Below are 20,328 nucleotides of genomic sequence, written 5' to 3' on the forward strand. Positions count from 1 at the left end.
CACCTCTATATAAGAGGCCAGAAGATGAGATGGATAGACTGCAGGGGATTTCAGGTTATTACAACTGGTGGTAAGTATGACTGATGCTTCAGCTACTGTCTTGGAGGGACCATTGCATTAGAGAAGAGATGTTTACACTCTTGTTTTCATGGAGCTTCTTTTCATTTACTTAAATGACTACTTCCATATTTAGGCTACCTACCTTCTGTTAACTTTTTTTTTTATTTTATTGTATATTATTTAAGAAGCCATTACATTATAGTTAAATCCATTGAGGTTTTATTCAGGCATTTCTTTGTATTGCATATGTTTTGGGAATTCATGTTTTGAATAACCTTTCCAGTGTTTTCAAACCAAGTCAGACCGCTGTCAAGGAGAGCTGCTTTCTAGGAAAGACTATTGCTTTAGAATAGGGAATCTTGCGTCCTTGTTTTCATTAAAGGAGACATATTATGGTGTTTTCCCAACAAGTAAACATAGTATATGAGTTCCAGAAAACATGTTTTTGAAGCTGTTTGCTGGAAATAGCTTTAAGGAAAAAAAATCTCGCTTACCGCTTTTCCCATCTGTTTCAGTTCCTTCAGAATGCACTTTTTCTGGTGTCTGTACCTTTAATGCAAATAAGCTGCTGCCCATTGACCAATGAGGTGTTAGAGTGTACAACAGCATGGAGGAGAAGGGATTGTTGCCGTTTGCGGACTACCGGAGCCCTATATCTATATAAAATATGACAATAATAATAATAATAATAATAATAATATCATATAATATATAGCTAATTATATAATATTATATCTAATATCACGGCAAAAAGCAATGTGCCCCTCGGATGATATGATGAATCATAAAGACTGCGTCTGACGTCTCTCGTACTTCCACAACAAGTAAAGACTCGTAGTGGGGGTTATCTCGGCCATGGTTGAGAAGAATTGGGGGAAAGAAACTTTGGCCTTGACTCTCTGACGTCCATATTGAACAGCAAGATGGAGGATAAAGGGATTGTTCTCCCGGAGCTGAGCTGCCGGACTGCCGCCGAGCTCCCCCCGCTAGAGGGGGGAGCTGCTTCTGAAATGCGCAAACATCTCCGTCCAGTGCTCGTCTGCTGGTCCACAAAATCTTAGCTATGCTCTGATTGGAGGGGGGTGGGGAAATGGGAGGTAATACCCCAACGTGCCCTCTTCCTACGTAGGAGGGGCGCCGAAACTGACTCGCTTTCAGAAATGCATATCTCACTCAAAAAATCATGTACAGACATTTTTCAAAGTTTGTATGTGTGTGGGAGCAACAGAGACCCAAAACAACAGCCCAAATCTCAGGAAAAGTGGTTTTCATATGTCCCCTTTAAGGTTATTAGAATAATTCTTACCTCGGAAATATTTTTTTATATTCTACTTTGATTGATAATTAGTTCAATTTCATTGTTATTGAAACCATGAGAGAATGTGGGGGATTCTTGTTACGTTATGTTTGGAACTTCTGTGTAATGTATTATTTACTTAGCTCTTATCTACTTTTACATAATTTTATGAAGATGATATTTTTTTATAATTTGATCATTTACTTTATTGGTTTCAGATATTAAATGTTGATAGAAGAGAGACATTTGTGACATAAATTAGTACGAAAAATCAAGTGGATCTGCACTGACATACATTTTATGTTTTTCCATTTTCTTTGAAAACGAGCCATTAAAATATGTACATTACACTCTGACTTGCAACGATTATGACTCATTAACTTAATGAATATTTTTTCTTGTTAAGGTATCATTTCTTCTACGGTTGAAGGGAAGTAAACAGTAAGAATTATTTAATATCATCACATCACAGAATATCTCCAAACCTTCTTGAACTAATGTGTACTTGTAAGATAACATTAATCAAGTAGTATGTGTTTTTTTTATGAAATAAGCCGTCATCATGAGTACGGACGCAGAGATGGCCGTTTATGGTAAGGCGGCAATTTATCTCCGGAAGCCAGAGAAGGAGAGGATTGCGGCCCAGAGCGCGCCATTCGATGCGAAGGCTGCTGCTTATGTGACTGATGTTAAGGAACTGTACGTCAAGTGTACCATCACTAAGAGGGAAGGTGGCAAAGTCACCGTCACAGTTTTGGCTACAAAAGAGGTAGGCAGAGGTTGATCATGGCAGAAATCAATTATGTTCTGTCAACAGAAGCTGAAAGTCTCAATACTTGCACTGTTAAGAAAACTTATAATGGGTTTCCATATTTCAGGAGAGGACAGTCAAGGAGGACGATGTCACACCCATGAACCCTCCCAAGTATGACAAAATTGAGGACATGGCCATGATGACCCATCTCAATGAGGCCTCTGTGTTGTATAACCTTGCAGAGCGTTATTCAGCATGGATGATCTACGTAAGATATTTTTCCTCAATGAAAATAAAAGAAACGTAAGTAAAATGCATCATTAATAGGTACAATTAATATGAATCTCTGTGACCTCCTTCAGACTTACTCTGGGCTGTTCTGTGCCACTGTAAACCCCTACAAGTGGCTCCCAGTGTACGATCAGTCGGTTGTCAATGCCTACAGAGGCAAGAAGCGTATGGAGGCTCCACCCCACATCTTCTCTGTCTCTGACAACGCCTTCCAGAACATGCTCACTGGTTTGTAAATTCAAAGTTTCAAATCCCTAATCTTATCTAGTTTTCATTAATTAGAGGCATACTCATGCAATGTTTGATACATTTGTTTTACAGATAGAGAGAACCAGTCAGTCCTGATCACGTAAGTTTGATGCTGGAAACATGATATAAATATATTACAATGATTCCTACATTGGAAAACATGTCAAAATGAACTTACTTTATTCTTCTTTTCATACCCAGTGGAGAATCCGGTGCTGGAAAGACTGTGAACACCAAGCGTGTCATCCAGTACTTTGCTACCATCTCAGTGGGTGGAGGAGAAAAGAAGAAGGAGGACCCAGCCGCTGGAAAGATAAAAGTATGTTAAAAAAATAAAAATTTAATCAATGGATCAATACATAAAGAAATCACATAAGAAAATTTAGAATATAAATATGATTCAATAAAAAGGTATTAACATTTCATGTGTGATTATAGGGGTCACTGGAGGACCAGATTATTGCAGCCAATCCCCTGCTGGAGGCCTATGGTAATGCCAAGACTGTGAGAAATGACAACTCCTCCCGTTTTGTAAGTATGAAATGAATTCCTCGCTGAAGATGGTCCTTCGTTTTTGAGTATATTTTTGAGGATAATACACACATTTTTTGAAAACAGGGTAAATTCATCAGAATTCATTTCCACGCAAACGGTAAACTGTCCAGTGCTGACATTGAGACATGTAAGTATCTAGTTCTACTTGTGGATTAATTCACGAATATTATTAGTGGCATAGGTTTTGATTAATGAATGGGCCTTATAGATCTGCTGGAAAAGTCAAGAGTGACATTCCAGCTTCCTGATGAGAGAGGCTATCACATCTTCTACCAGATGATGACCAACCACAAACCTGAGATCATTGGTGAGATTTTATAATAGTAAGAGTGTGAAGAATGTACTCAATATTAAGGTGAAGTGTTTTCCAGAATTGCCTTTAACTGTTCTAATATGACTTAATATGTAAAGATGACTTCTGAAGTTCAACTATTTGAAGGGCTAGTTTTCTCTCTAGAATAAATCGTTTTTTGGTAAAGATGATATCTTCAAAGGGATAGTTTGGAACTGCATTTGGAAATGAACTTACATGCATTGCAATAGATGAGAAATGATATTGAAGAAAACAAGACGAAAAATGAGATTTGTTTAATTCCTCAGAAATGACCCTCATCACCACCAACCCCTACGACTTCCCCATGTGCAGTCAGGGTCAGATCACTGTGGCCAGCATTGATGACAAAGAGGAGCTGGATGCTACTGATGTCAGTGGTTGATTGGAAAAAACTTCATATATTTTCCACATGGCATATATGTTACAAAATGTTTTCTAAATTTTCTTTGTTTTCAACACAGACTGCTATTGATATTTTGGGCTTCACTAATGAGGACAAGGTGGGCATCTTTAAGTTTACTGGTGCTGTGCTTCACCACGGTAACATGAAGTTCAAGCAGAAGCAGCGAGAGGAGCAGGCTGAGCCAGATGGCAATGAAGGTAACCATTGACATGCATTCATCAGTGCACTAGAAGGTATATTGGTGCATATATGCTTCCACTACATTTGGAGTCATTATTAGAAAGAATAATAACACATTCATTTTTCATGTTAACTTTGTAGAGGCCGACAAGATTGCCTATCTACTGGGTCTGAACTCTGCTGATATGCTCAAGGCTCTTTGCTACCCAAGAGTGAAGGTCGGAAATGAGTATGTCACCAAGGGACAGACAGTAATTCAGGTAAGAAAAACACAATGTGTTGACGAAATATGTTGAACATTTCTGTAAACATGATGCATTGTCAATTGTGAGACAAATATTTTGATAATTGCATACGAACAACAATTTCAGGTCAACAACTCAGTTAGTGCCCTGGCCAAGTCTATCTATGAGAGGATGTTCTTGTGGATGGTCATCCGTATCAACACGATGCTGGACACCAAGCAAGCAAGACAATTCTACATTGGTGTGCTGGACATTGCTGGTTTTGAGATTTTTGATGTAAGTTGATAAATAAGTGGCAGCATTTCTGATAGCAATTACTTCATTCAGTCTTTGCCATTCAATATTTGAAAAGTAGTAACAGTTGGTTGATTAAATGTCCCCTACTAGTACAACAGCATGGAGCAGCTGTGCATCAACTTCACCAATGAGAAACTGCAACAGTTCTTCAACCACCACATGTTCGTCCTGGAGCAAGAGGAGTACAAGAAGGAGGGTATCATCTGGGAGTTCATTGACTTTGGCATGGACTTGGCTGCCTGCATTGAGCTTATTGAGAAGGTAAACCTGAATATTATAACTATATATCATTATACTCTGCGTGAAATTACTTTTGATAATGTTTCAATTATCCGTTTTTCTCTTAAGCCAATGGGCATCTTCTCCATCCTTGAAGAGGAGTGCATGTTCCCCAAGGCCTCAGACGTTACCTTCAAGAACAAGCTGTATGACCAGCATCTTGGCAAGACCAAAGCATTTGAGAAGCCCAAGCCTGCAAAGGGCAAGGCTGAGGCCCACTTCTCACTGGTGCACTATGCTGGTACCGTGGACTACAACGTCAGTGGCTGGCTGGACAAGAACAAGGATCCCCTGAATGACTCTGTTGTGCAGCTGTACCAGAAGTCCTCAAACAAGCTGCTGCCTGTCCTGTACCCACCTGTTGTTGAAGGTACATATTCATAGAATGTAACCATAACTGTTAACTGTTAATCCGGTCAATTGTAATAACCATTGATTTTCAAGCCATTTATTGCCTGTTTAAGAAACATTAACGTGAAAAATGAACTTTGACTTAGTACCAATAATTTAAAACAGAGACTGGGGGTGCAAAGAAGGGTGGCAAGAAGAAGGGTGGCTCCATGCAGACTGTGTCTTCACAATTCAGGGTAAGGGAAAACAAGCAAATTAATGCAAAAATGTATGTTATTTGATAGCAAATTTCACATGTATTTTCTGAATTTGTTCTTTATCAGTTCATTTGTACATGTTTCATATTTTATTCTGTGATGTGTCTTTAGGAGAACTTGGGCAAACTGATGACCAACTTGAGGAGCACCCATCCTCACTTTGTGCGTTGCCTGATTCCCAATGAGTCAAAGACTCCAGGTAAAGTCAGCACTAACAAATGTGTGTAGTGTCTTGGTTAGGATATGACATGTTAGTCACTGCTACACCACACTAATTATATTGACGATGTGTTTATCACCCATGTCACAGGACTCATGGAGAACTTCCTAGTTATCCACCAGCTGAGGTGTAATGGTGTACTGGAGGGCATCAGAATCTGCAGAAAGGGCTTCCCCAGCAGAATCCTCTATGCTGACTTCAAGCAGAGGTATTAACTCAAGGATTTTTGAAGGACAACTTTACAAATGCCTTTGAACATTTTAATGAATGCTAAAAGCATTATAATGGTCTTCTTCAGGTACAAAGTACTGAATGCCAGTGTCATTCCTGAGGGCCAGTTTATTGACAACAAGAAGGCTTCTGAGAAACTGCTTGGGTCCATTGATGTGCCTCACGATGAGTACAAATTTGGACACACCAAGGTCTGTTTATTGTTGTCAAAAACTAGGTTTATACTTTATTGAAAGTCCCTTACTGACAAAAGTATTTTCTTACATTAAGGTGTTCTTCAAAGCTGGTCTTCTGGGTACTCTTGAGGAGATGCGAGATGAGAAGCTGGCTGCTCTTGTCGGAATGATTCAGGCTGCATGCAGAGGTTATGTCATGAGAAAGGAGTATGTGAAGATGACAGAGAGGAGGTATGTTTTTGGACATAGTGCTCAAAACTCAAAAACTTTTTAACTGCCAAGTAGAACCCCAAAATGATGGTTTATTTTACGCTATAGGGAAGCCATCTACACTATTCAGTACAACATCCGCTCATTCATGAATGTCAAACACTGGCCATGGATGAAGGTGTACTACAAGATCAAGCCTCTTCTGAAGAGTGCTGAAACTGAAAAGGAGCTTGCCAATATGAAGGATAACTATGAAAAGATGAAGACAGACCTGGCAGCTGCCCTGGCCAAGAAGAAGGAACTGGAGCAGAAGATGGTTTCTCTCCTGCAGGAGAAGAATGATCTTGCACTGCAAGTTGCTTCTGTAAGTAAACATTATTTTTGTATCCCCGTCTGTACACAGTGAGGTAAATGTGCTGTAACAAGTTCTACATCTCTAAATATCATACAGGAAGGAGAGAATCTGAATGATGCTGAAGAAAGGTGTGAAGGACTTATCAAGAGTAAGATCCAGCTGGAGGCCAAAGTCAAAGAGACAACTGAGAGGCTGGAGGATGAGGAGGAAATCAATGCTGAGCTGACTGCCAAGAAGAGGAAACTGGAAGATGAATGCTCTGAGCTCAAGAAGGATATTGATGACCTGGAGCTTACCTTAGCCAAAGTGGAGAAGGAGAAACATGCCACTGAGAACAAGGTTTATAAAGATTCTTTGACAAAAGATTAAAAAACAATAATACAAATTAGCATGTATTACACATCATATCATGTTTTCTTCAGGTGAAGAACCTCACTGAGGAGATGGCCTCTCAGGATGAGAGTGTTGCTAAGTTGACAAAGGAGAAGAAAGCCCTCCAAGAGTCACACCAGCAGACCCTTGATGATCTTCAGGCAGAGGAAGACAAAGTCAACACTCTGACCAAAGCCAAGACAAAGCTTGAACAGCAAGTGGATGATGTAAGTATATAAGAGCTCATGGGAACTTGTAATTCATATTGGTAATAGAGTTTAGGAAATATTGAACAATATTATGGTTCTTAATCATATTCAATTATTGACATCCAGCTTGAGGGTTCACTGGAGCAAGAGAAGAAGCTCCGTATGGACCTTGAGAGATCCAAGAGAAAGCTTGAGGGTGATCTGAAACTGGCTCAGGAATCTGTCATGGATCTTGAGAACGACAAACAGCAGTCTGATGAGAAAATCAAGAAGTAAGATATTTGTATTTTCTGAACCACAATAGGATGAACTCCATATTCTTTCGGATTCTATTTAGATGACAATTGTTTTAATTAATTATTCACAGGAAGGACTTTGAGACCAACCAGCTTTTGAGCAAAATTGAGGATGAGCAGTCCCTGGGTGCACAGCTTCAGAAGAAGATCAAGGAACTTCAGGTGGGATACTTACACAAAAGGAATATACATTTTCTGAAATGACATACTTGGATACTTGACTCAATATTTTCATCATTTAGGCCCGTATCGAAGAGCTGGAGGAAGAGATTGAGGCTGAGCGTGCTGCTCGTGCCAAGGTTGAGAAGCAGAGAGCTGATCTCTCCAGGGAACTTGAAGAGATCAGTGAGAGGCTTGAGGAGGCTGGTGGAGCCACTTCTGCTCAGATTGAGATGAACAAGAAGCGTGAGGCTGAGTTCCAGAAGCTGCGTCGTGACCTTGAGGAGTCCACCCTGCAGCATGAAGCCACTGCTGCTGCTCTGCGTAAGAAGCAGGCTGACAGTGTAGCAGAGCTGGGAGAGCAGATTGACAACCTCCAACGTGTCAAGCAGAAGCTTGAGAAGGAGAAGAGCGAGTACAAGATGGAGATTGATGACCTCTCCAGCAACATGGAAGCTGTTTCTAAGGCTAAGGTAAGTTATTCTTTAAAGCCTTCATTTTGTTAAGAAATAATAAGTACATAAATAACTATAAATCAACATTGATTTCAAATTGATAAACTTTTAATCATCAGGGAAATCTGGAAAAGACTTGCCGTACCCTTGAGGACCAACTCAGTGAAATCAAGGCTAAGAGTGATGAGAATGCTCGCCAGGTCAATGACATCAGTGCCCAGAGAGCAAGACTGCTGACAGAAAATGGTTGATACTTTTTTTATTCAGTCATTTGTATCATTTGAAATTCTGGGGGTACCATTTTGGGAATATAATTGAATATACATTTTCTCACAAATTCGATATACCTCCTCTGACTAGGTGAGTTTGGTCGACAGCTTGAGGAGAAGGAAGCTCTTGTCTCCCAGCTGACCAGAGGCAAGCAGGCCTATACTCAGCAGGTTGAGGAGCTGAAGAGGCTTAATGAGGAGGAAGTAAAAGTAAGGATCATTTATTCATGAAGACGGTAGGGTTCAAAGATCAAGAAATGTATTGAATTTACGAGATCTTTGTTTCACCTTTTGTAGGCCAAGAATGCTCTTGCTCATGGTGTGCAATCAGCCCGCCATGACTGTGACCTTCTGAGGGAGCAGTTTGAGGAGGAGCAGGAGGCCAAGGCTGAGCTGCAGCGTGGAATGTCCAAGGCCAACGGTGAGGTGGCTCAGTGGAGGAGCAAGTATGAAACTGATGCTATCCAGCGCACTGAGGAGCTTGAGGAGTCCAAGTGAGTCACACAGTTAATACTTTACCTAAATTTGGCATTATATTTGTTAAAGGTACACAAATTAAGCCATGTCATTCTTTAACAGGAAAAAGCTTGCCCAGCGCCTTCAGGAGGCTGAGGAACAGATTGAGGCTGTGAACTCCAAGTGTGCCTCTCTGGAGAAGACCAAACAGAGACTCCAGAGTGAGGTGGAGGACCTCATGGTTGATGTAGAGAGGGCCAATGGACTGGCTGCCAACCTAGACAAGAAGCAGAGGAACTTTGACAAGGTGTGTTTTAATTCATTGAGATGACAGTTTAAATAATTGTATCCTACGATTCTTCAAGTGCTAAACATGTCCTACTTTACTGACAATATTGTGCAGGTTTTGGCTGACTGGAAGCAGAAACATGAGGAGGGCCAGGCAGAGCTTGAAGGAAGTCTTAAAGAGGCTCGTTCTCTCAGCACTGAGCTTTTCAAGATGAAGAACTCCTATGAAGAAACTCTGGATCATCTGGAGACCATGAAGCGTGAAAACAAAAATCTCCAACGTGAGTTTTTGTTAAATAATGTTAAACGTGCTAGGTTGAGGTAAAATACGTATCAGACTTATAACAAATGTAAAATTGCTCTGCAGAGGAGATTTCTGATTTGACTGAACAAATTGGTGAGACCGGAAAGAGCATCCATGAGCTGGAGAAATCCAAGAAGCAGGTGGAGACAGAGAAGACTGAGATCCAGTCAGCCCTTGAGGAAGCTGAGGTGAGGATGATTCAATCTGCAAAACAACATAATCAATCAAATATTTAGCGCCCACAAATTTGTCAATTTTTATTACATACATTAGGGAACTCTGGAGCATGAGGAATCCAAGATTCTGCGTGTCCAACTGGAGCTGAACCAGATTAAGGGTGAGGTTGACAGGAAGCTGTCTGAGAAGGATGAGGAGATGGAGCAGATCAAGAGGAACAGCCAGAGGGTCATTGACTCCATGCAAGCCACTCTTGACTCTGAGGTCAGGAGCAGGAATGATGCCCTGAGAATCAAGAAGAAGATGGAAGGAGACCTGAATGAGATGGAGATCCAGCTGAGTCATGCCAACCGCCAGGCTGCGGAGGCCCAGAAACAGCTGAGGAATGTTCAAGGACAACTGAAGGTAGAACACAGAAGTAATGTACTGCACATGTAGAATAAAGTTGCACATATATCTTGTTGTGAACTATTCAGTTATGTTTTCATGTGAATATTAGGATGCCCAACTGCATCTTGATGATGCTGTCAGAGCTGCAGAAGACCTGAAGGAGCAGGCTGCCATGGTGGAACGTAGGAACGGTCTCATGGTGGCTGAAATTGAGGAGCTGAGGGCAGCTCTGGAACAGACAGAGAGAGGCCGCAAAGTGGCCGAGCAAGAGCTGGTGGACGCCAGCGAACGTGTTGGACTGCTGCACTCTCAGGTAAACAAACATTTGAATCCTGTCATACGATTACAATAACACGTTCATGTTTTGACAGTAAATGAGTAATAATATGTTTCAGAACACAAGCCTGTTGAACTCAAAGAAGAAGCTGGAAAGTGACCTGGTCCAAGTCCAGGGTGAGGTGGACGACAGTGTCCAGGAAGCCAGAAATGCTGAAGAGAAGGCCAAGAAAGCCATCACTGATGTAGGCCTATATTTGTTTGTTAATTGATGTTATGAGAACTTAATGGAACTCTTGATGAATATATTTCTTGTTCTTGTAGGCTGCCATGATGGCTGAGGAGCTGAAGAAAGAGCAGGATACGAGTTCTCACCTTGAGAGGATGAAGAAGAACCTAGAGATCACAGTGAAAGACCTGCAGCATCGCCTGGATGAAGCTGAGAACCTGGCCATGAAGGGTGGCAAGAAGCAGCTGCAGAAACTGGAGGCCAGAGTAAGGCAATAATAAGCCAACATTTAAAAATGTATAACTCAAGTGTAAGGACAACATTTAGTCATTCACTCTTACTCTAAAGGTTCGTGATCTGGAGTCAGAGGTTGATAATGAACAGAGACGTGGAGCAGAAGCTATAAAAGGTGTCCGCAAATATGAGAGGAGAGTCAAGGAACTCACCTACCAGGTATGTCCAATTTACATCTCCAAATATGGTTCTACTATTATAGCATTTTGATCATGTCTAAAGGCCACATGACGTGGATTTTTTCACTTTCAAATGTGCATCAGACTGAGGAGGATAAGAAGAATGGCTGCAGACTTCAGGATCTTGTTGATAAGTTGCAAATGAAGGTGAAGGCTTACAAGAGACAGTCTGAGGAAGCGGTAAGTTACAAGGAATTACAGGTCAGGTCAACTTTGCTACATTATATTCAAACTGACGAAATATGAATGTATCTTCAGGAGGAGCAGGCCAACTCTTACCTGTCCAAGTGCAGGAAGGTTCAACATGAGCTGGAGGAGGCTGAGGAACGTGCTGATATCGCCGAGAGTCAGGTCAACAAGCTGAGGGCCAAGAGTCGTGACTCTGGAAAGGTAATTGGACAGTAAATGTACAGTTCGGATTTTTACACTATTTTCTATTTAATAATTTCCTAAAATTCTATACTTTAAAAATGCCTTTAACACATTTAAAACCTACTCTTTTGATTTTCTCTTTAAGGGAAAGGAGAGTGCTGAATAATTCCTCATATTTGAAACATCATTCATACAAGTCATAAAATATGGCTTAATTGTGAAGAGAATCAATAAACTATAGAGCAACTTACCATCTTGTATTTTGTATTCATTTGTTTGGAACTTTCTTTGCATAGTTCAGTAATCAGAGTATTTATTCAATAGAGCTGGATCCTTATCAAGAGCTAATTGGATGTGGTTGACAATAAAATTGTAAGTCAGACACAAGCATATGGTCATTTGGCTGTTGGGAAAGATTTAATGCAGATTTTTTTTATTAAGGTAATTAATGGCTTCAGTCATTACGTCTTATTGCTGGGATTTTCTGTGTTTACACAGGCTTTGTGCTTTTATGGAAAATGAGTTGTAGATGAAAGGGAATGACTGGTCTTCGATTTTCTAGGGTCCAGTGTTCACAAACTGGTTGACAGAGACTGGCAAAAATATACGATTGTATAATTGTTTTTTCTGAATTACAGTTATTTTAGCGAGTGAAAAAATGGTTTGATTACTAGAAGAAAAAATAAGTTGTTTTAAACAAAAATAAAATGATTTTGGGTTCACTGGCACTAAACCAATGCCATCACTAAAATTGCTGGAGTTAAGATTTGAGATTAATGCCATGTCATTTGTGATACCATTCGTCAAGCTATTACCAAATTGAATGCACTGAAATTTGATTATCACAATATCAACATGCAACATTTGGGGATGGAGGGAGGAGAGATATTTTTGGTACGTTAGTTTCAATATTTATGATTCAGTTTAGCTAAAATGGCTTCTTTGACAACTTCTAAAAGTAACCTAAATTTACTTTTAGTTACATCCGACAACATCATAATTCAGGCATAAGAGAAATAGAGTAAGTTAAAAGTAACATAATGATTTGGAATGTTCTATGAGCTTTAAGGACAACTCATGTAAATGTTTTCAGTACAGTACTTCAGTAAAACTAACCCTAACTGCATATCTTTGTGGTATCCCCACAATCAAAGTGCCACAGGTTTAGCTATTTTGTTTCCCAGGGTTCAATTTGGGCTACCAAGTCAATGGACTCACTTTTGTCAAGGAATTACCGTTAAGATTTGGGAGAACATAATCCTACACAAATTATTGCACAAGGTTGCTTTGAAATGCAGAGAAGTGAAGAGAAAGTGAGTCGGTAGCAATCATCTTAAAACAGCCTCCCGCCATTAGGCAACACATTGCTCCCAAATGGGCACGCGGAGCTTCAATAAATACCTAATTAATACACATTTCGATTAAAGAGTTTAAACTGTATTCTCTTTCCTATAATGCCTAAAATTTGTAGAAATTAATTTATATTAAAGAACAGAGCAGTCAATGGTTTAATGAAATGTTGGATGAGACCTTGATGGAAATGCCCGAAACTGAACGGTACATACCTATTGTGTAAATAGGAACACGATTGGTGCAACGATTCTATTTTTTTACGTACTCAAGATTTGTGATTAAAAAGAAAAAGACATCTGCGATGAAGCCCCACTGCCCTAATGGAGGAACATTTCTGAATCTTGGTATAGCATATTTTACATGATGAACACTTTCTTTTTTTTCTATATCCCACAATGTCCGTCTTTATTATTTTTTTTACAGTGAAAGTTTTAGTAAAACATCACCTGTTTTACATCATCAATCATGATCTTAAAGAGGTAGTTTGGAATTTTGGACATAGGGCCTGATTCCCAAGTTAGCCTTGGTGTTCTTTATCATTGGAGACAGTTTTCAACACAATTCATTCAGTTCTTGTAGTTGCAGAGTTTGCTTGTGCTAGGCTAGCGCACGGCAACAGGTTACCCACTCCACAGTACACCCGAGGCAAATCAACTATAACGCCAGACTGTCGATGTAAATGTCTGTGTTGATAGAATTATGTTAGAAATAAAACCAACCTTGCATTGCATTGCATTTTGAGGGACTTGCAGTGTCTCAGCAACAGTGTTATATTCTTGGTAGTAGGCTACGGCAGCGGCGGACTGATACCTAGGTAAAATTCCGCTGCTGCTGAGAAAGTAGTCCCTCAAAATGCGATGATTCATGCGATGCGAGGTCAATTTTATTTCTAATACTATTCTATCAACACAGACATTTACATCTATAGTCTGCCGTTATAATTGATTTACCTCAGGTGTACTGTGGAGTGGGTAAGGTAAGTTTTATTGGCAGGCTAGCATTGCCCGTTGCCGTGTGCTAGCCTAGCACGAGCGAACTCTGCAACTAGAAGGACTGAATGAAATGTGTTGAAAACTGTCTCCAATGATAAAGAACACCAAGGCTAACTTGGGAATCAGGCCCTGCAGGCTGCAAATTGTCAGTAACTCCAAAAATCTGTCACCATGTGAATTTCATGCTCAATAATGCTTAAAATCCTATATAAACGGCATTTGCTCATGACCGCTAACTCAAATTCACTCTAAATAACCTAAGCACACATATCTTATTGCCCCGAGTGACATGCCCCCTACGAATCGCTGGAACAAAGCACACACTGAGGTTGACAGGGCGTTAGGGCTGTGCATTCCTATCCAGTCTGCTAGCAGATTTAATAAGCATTATTATTACTATTTTACTTATTATTCTTGGGTTTAAACTTTCAAATAAATGGGAAGCAATAATTATATTTATATATCACACATTGCAATAAAGTAATGTGTAACAAGACATAAACCTTAATGTGTCCTTTGCCTGCCAAAAATGATGCAACGTGCCATTGGTGCCTTTTAATGAGGTCAAGCACTCGGACATCAAGCTAACAGATTCAGTGCTACAAAAACTAATTCAGACATATCAATTCAAAAATAAAAATGTAAAGGTGATTAAGTAGGAAAGGGATCTTATATTAGAATTGCTGTTACTTAATATAAAGATCAATTTTCATTATTTTCATTTAATTTATATTCATAAAAAGAAAAATTTATTTTAGTACAAGTAAACAAAAATGATATGATACTAGATTTAATGTGTGTAAATCTGTTTGAAAGCCCAATAATTGTAGGTTAAGTAAAGTATTTTCATACTAAACTAGGTGAATGAAAAACTTACTCAACGAGATGCAATCAAAAGATTCCCTGGCATAATGTCTTTAAAGTTTATACACTCCAATAACAAGAACCATGCCAAATAAAGATCTGTGGTCACAGTTGCAATGTCAACCAAATTATTTATAGATAGATGCCCAAGTATCTTTCAGTCTGTGAAAGAAAATAAATGTCAATGCAGCTGGTTTTTTGTAGATATAAATGATATTAAAATTGTAAAATGGGAAATGGTAAGCGGACAGGAATGATGCCCTTGTGCATCAGTGTGTATGCTGACTGCAGTTAAGATGATAACAAAAGGGGAGACATGAAAAGTTCCACTTTCAGCCCACATTTCAACACAATATTTAACTGGTATAATTATTATCAAGGATCAAATAAAAATGCTAAATAAATGAAGGCAGTACTCTGGTCAAAATGAATTAAGAAAAGCATCGATAAGAAGTTTAAACATTGAACAAAAAATAAATAAAAAATATATACTGTGCTGATCAAATCCATTAACCATTATTCCATATGCATTGTGACTTCAGAATGATTTGCTACATTTCACCACTGGTCATGGACAATAATTCATTGTATATTACAAAGACACACACACGCACGCACACATGCACACACGCACACACACACACACACACACACACACACACACACACACACACACAGCAGGTTGGTTCATACAGCATTAATAAACTGATGTTGATTTGTTTATTTTAAGGAAAAGATTAGTTCCATATCACACTATAACGATGAAAGTATTACCGAAACCTAAGCGGATATGAAGAAGCGAAGGGAGTGCACTCCAAAAGGTATTAATAAATGCAACACTCTTCCTTCCAAGATCAGGCCTCTATTAATTTACACTGCCTGGCAAAAAGTCGTAAAAGATTTCGAATCATGCCAACCATACGGAATGTTGGCTAACATTTGCATTGTGGCAAGCACTGGTAATAAACATGACTGTATTATATTTATAGATTCAACTGATTCTTAACTTGTTAAACTGAGTAAATGTTCTAAATTTTCAGGAAAAAATATGCAAACATGAAATATCCCCAGATATTAGGAAATTTATTCCAGCATAAAAAATGTTGTAATGTGTGTGGCAGTTAACCTATTGAGGTACAAATACATGTACTACGTAAATTGTTATCATGTTTGGCACTCATAGAATGAGCCAATGAACTGATTATTTGCAGTGATTTGAGTTATGAAGATCTGCCCTTATTTAGTTTCTGCCTGGACTGCAGAACCACCTCTATATAAGATACCAGAAGATGAGATGGATAGACTGCAGGGGATTTCAGGTTATTACAACTGGTGGTAAGTATGACTGATGCTTCAGCTACTGTCTTGGAGGGGCCATTGCATTAGAGTAGAGATTTTTACACTTGTTTTCATGGAGCTTCTTTTCATTTATTTAAATGACTACTTCCTTATTTAGGATACCTACCTTCTGTTAACTTTTTATTTAATGGAGAAAATTTATTTTTATATTATGTATAATGTATATTGTTTAAGAAGCCGTTACATTATAGTTAAATACATTAATGTTTCATTCAGGCATTTCTTTGTATTGCATATGTTTTGGGAATCAGTGTTTTGAGACCAAGTCAGACCGCTGTCAAGGAGAGCTGCTTTCTAGGAAAGACTATTGCTTTAGAATAGGAAATCTTGCGTCCTTGTTTTCCTTAAGGTTATTAGAGTTAAGAGTGAGGTTGAGATGAAGATAGCTGAGAAGGATGAGGAGATAGAGCAGATCAAGAGGAACAGCCTGAGGGTCATTGACTCCATGCAGACCATTCTTGACTCTGAGGTCAAGAGCAGGAATGATGCCCTGAAAATCAAAAAGAAGATGGAAGGAGGCCTGAATGAGATGGAGATCCAGCTGAGTCATGCCAACCGCCAGGCTGCTGAGGCTCAGAAGCAGCTGAGGAATGTTCAGGGACAACTAAAGGTACAACAGAGAAGTGATATAAAATGTAGCACATTGAAAATAAAGTTGCATTTATATCTTGTGACCTTTTCACTTCTGTTTTCATGTTAATATTAGGATGCCCAATTGCATCTTGATGATGCTGTCAGAGCTGCGGAAGACGTGAAGGAGCAGGCTGCCATGGTGGAACGTAGGAACGGTCTCATGGTGGCTGAAATTGAGGAGCTGAGAGCAGCTCTGGAACAGACAGAGAGAGGCCGCAAAGTGGCTGAGCAAGAGCTGGTGGACGCCAGCGAGCGTGTTGGACTGCTGCACTCTCAGGTAAACAACATTGTTATTCTGTCATACAAGTACAAGAACGCGTTCATGTTTTCACTGTATCTATTATAATATGTTTCAGAACACAAGCCTGTTGAACACAAAGAAGAAGCTGGAAAGTGACCTGGTCCAAGTCCAGACCATCACTGATGCAGGTTTACTTTTATTACTTCATTCATGGAATGAAAAATGTATAACTCTTGATTAAACATTGTTTGACCTTTTAGGCTGCCATGATGGCTGAGGAGCTGAAGAAAGAGCAGGACACTAGCTCTGACCTGGAGAGGATGAAGAAGAACCTGGAGGTCACAGTGAAAGACCTGCAGCATCGCCTGGATGAGGCTGAGAACCTGGCCATGAAGGATGGAAAGAAGCAACTCCAGAAACTGGAGTAAAATAATAATCAGCATGCATTTAATAATAAGTAAAATACCACAGTAAGCATATGATTTATTGATTCACTATTTCTTTAAAAGTTTGCGATCTGGAGTCAGAGGTTGATAATGAACAGAGACGTGGAGAGAGGCTGTAAAAGGTGTCCGCAAATATGAGAGTAGAGTCAAGGAACTCACCTACCAGGTATGTCCAACTTACATCTCCAAATATATTTCTATTGCAATAGCATTTTGATCATATCCGAAAGCCACATGATGTTGATTATTCACTTTCAATTATGCATCCGACTGAGGAGGATAAGGAGAATGCTTGCAGACTCCAGGATCTTGTTGACAAGCTGCAGTTGAAGGTGAAGGCTTACAAGAGGCAGGCTGAGGAAGCGGTAAGTTCAATATTTTAAAGGATACTCAGGTCAACTTTGCTACATTATATTCAAACCAACGAAATATAAATCTTCCTACAGGAGGAGCAGGCCAACTCTTACCTGTCCAAGTGCGGAAAGGTTCAACATGAGCTGGAGGAGGCTGAGGAACGTGCTGACATCGCTGAGACTCAGGTCAACAAGCTGAGGGCCAAGAGCCGTGACTCTGGAAAGGTAATTCGACAGTAAATGTACATTGTAGAATATTCCACAAAAATGTGTCCTTTTCATTTCCTTATATTATTTTATACAAATGTTTTTTTGCTTTTCTCTTTAGGTGAAGGACAGTGCTGAATAATTCCGTTCCATGTGAAACATCGCATATACAAGTCATACAATATGACTCAATTGGGAATAGAATTCAATAAACTATACAGCAACTATTAATTTTGTCTTTTGTATTAATTTGTTTGCCCTAAATGTCTTGGCTCACTCCTGTAATCAGAGTATCTCTTCATTAGAGCTGGATCCTTCTAATTAGGTCATTTGATGTGGCACTCAATAAAGTTAAACTGTCATAGTTGCAATCCTTCTGCTGGGCTTTTCTTTGTTTTTTCATAGGCTTTAGTAGTAAGTTAGTTTATTAGTTTAGTAATTTTAGGGAGAAGGGGTTGCAAGAGAATGATTTCCATTGACAATTTCAAAGTTGAACCTAAAAATACATGTTTAACCCTTTTACTTAATCGTGAAGTAAAAAGTCATGGAATGCCTTTGATTTTGAATGAAGTTTTAAAGTCACAATATGTACATTCAAGTAAAATATATTAAAAGTTTGCTGAACAGCACTTGACTTCATCCCTTGTTGTTATCAAAGACATATTACGGCTCAAAATCCTGCTAGAAGCAATCTTACAAAAGTATTCATTAACTTGTAAACATGTGGATGATAACTCTAAAAACATACCAACCAGCATAATTTCCCAATGTAAGTTGTGGTACGGCCCCAGGGTTAGCAATGGTACTGCCCCAGGCTAAATCGTGGTATGGCCTCAGGCTTAGTTATGGTATGGCCCAAGGCTTAGTGTTGGTATGGTCCCAAGCTTGGCCCTAACCCACTTCTGCCAAATGGTAAGGCTGAGCTAAAGATGCCGCAAAACTACAACAAATACCCAATTCATAAACATTGTTATTAAAACTGCTGAACAGTATTATCTTTGCTATAAAGCTTCTCTCTCTCCCCTCAAAGAGAGCGAGAGTCATGAATCAGACTGTGTGTATTTACAACTGGTGTGTAGCAGGGCAGGGGGCAAGTGCCTGGTGTTCATTGGCTGCTCACCATGGATTCTGGCCTGGTTTAGAGGGGCACTTACAGATAAGCCAAGCTGGCCCATGTTCAGGCATGTAGTGGATGTGCTCTGGACCAGAGCTGTAGCTCTGTTATGGGTAGCTGTGGTAGACATGCAAACTGTTGGCTTATTGATGGATTTAATGGACATACATGTACAATTTAACACCAAAGAGTAGTTTAAATTGAAAATATGAACAGAATACAGAATAGACCATAGTTTGTTCAAATGAGGGATAAGGCCTTGACAGATATAAGCTTCTTTAAAATCCTATAATGTTTGTGATTTTATCAAATGTAATGCTATGAAGTCCAAAACAATGTTGCCAAGAACAATGTGAAAAGGGGATGAGGAGCTCCTCTTCAATACCACAAAAAAACAGCATGGGACTCTTCATACTTAAAAGCTGTAATGGTTGGATTATTGCATCATATTTTATCTTAGCTTACTCATTATTATTTGTATTATTTTACATTACTTTATTTATAACTATTATTATTATTATTATTATTATTATTATTATTATTATTATTATTATTACTGTGGAGTAAATGGGAAGCAACAATTATAATTAACTTTTTACACATGCCAATGAAGTCTCTTCAATCTTCTTTCTTTCGACAAAGCTTTTGATAAAAGGTTTTTCTAATTGCCCTTAATGTAAATGTTAATGTCACCTCTGCCAGCCAAATAGGAAGCAATGTGCCATTGGTGCATGGTTCATTGAGTTCAAGCACTCAGAAATCAAGCCAACAGATTCAGATTGTATCAAGCTTTATGCCTTTAAACATCACAGGTAAACGTGATACTCTCTTAAATGTCATATGTATTATGTTTCAAAGCCCAATAAACACAAGTAAATTGAATTGTGTTCTGTAACAATTTACCTGGATAGTCGACAGTTTATTATCAATTGAGTAAAAGTTGAGTATCAACATTGTTTTCCATGTAGTGTCTTATGACACTCACTTAACAAGTCACAGTTCAGTGTCTATTGAGTATTAGTTGAGTATCAACATTGTCTCAGTTATTTAGTTATTAAATTTAATGCCATCTGAAAATTAAAAGTTTCATTATATTATCAACAGCATGTCAAATGAATAGCAACTATCCTTCTTCAGGCATGTTTCAGTTGAACATCATGTTACATGTCTCATTTGTTTCATGAAAATGTAATCTAGGTGAGATTACATTTTCCTTGCTATCAACTCATGTTGTAATTGAGCGTAAACTGCACATACAGCAATCTTTATTTCTAAACAAAAAACAAGGTCCATGATA

The 20,328-nt window shown here is 39.0% G+C and overlaps 1 protein-coding gene across 2 annotated transcripts; it reads left to right on the forward strand.

Moving 5' to 3' along the window:
* Nucleotides 1-1,919: 1,919 nt before the first annotated feature.
* On the forward strand, nt 1,920-18,059 carry LOC307074724 (myosin heavy chain, fast skeletal muscle-like; the record flags this gene model as incomplete). Of its 2 annotated transcripts, none has more annotated exons than XM_079734997.1 (39): nt 1,920-2,126; nt 2,236-2,379; nt 2,474-2,634; nt 2,728-2,751; nt 2,853-2,970; nt 3,090-3,182; nt 3,270-3,333; nt 3,415-3,513; nt 3,807-3,910; nt 4,002-4,140; nt 4,265-4,383; nt 4,495-4,644; nt 4,756-4,926; nt 5,014-5,314; nt 5,461-5,531; nt 5,664-5,751; nt 5,863-5,980; nt 6,071-6,194; nt 6,274-6,410; nt 6,498-6,753; nt 6,841-7,083; nt 7,167-7,343; nt 7,452-7,597; nt 7,693-7,783; nt 7,864-8,253; nt 8,355-8,481; nt 8,596-8,714; nt 8,802-8,998; nt 9,084-9,267; nt 9,364-9,529; nt 9,616-9,740; nt 9,826-10,134; nt 10,229-10,432; nt 10,515-10,640; nt 10,720-10,890; nt 10,973-11,077; nt 11,182-11,277; nt 11,356-11,487; nt 18,039-18,059. In XM_079734997.1, 39 exons carry the CDS (start codon nt 1,920-1,922, stop codon nt 18,057-18,059), a joined length of 5,817 nt encoding a protein of 1,938 aa, XP_079591123.1. The 2 variants fall into 2 exon arrangements, with proteins under 2 accessions (XP_079591123.1, XP_079591124.1); XM_079734998.1 differs by lacking the exon at nt 18,039-18,059 and adding an exon at nt 11,615-11,635.
* Between the last annotated feature and the right edge of the window lie 2,269 nt (nt 18,060-20,328).

Source organism: Pollachius pollachius, assembly GCF_949987615.1.
Source record: "Pollachius pollachius genome assembly, chromosome: 4".
Lineage (NCBI taxonomy): Eukaryota > Metazoa > Chordata > Actinopteri > Gadiformes > Gadidae > Pollachius > Pollachius pollachius.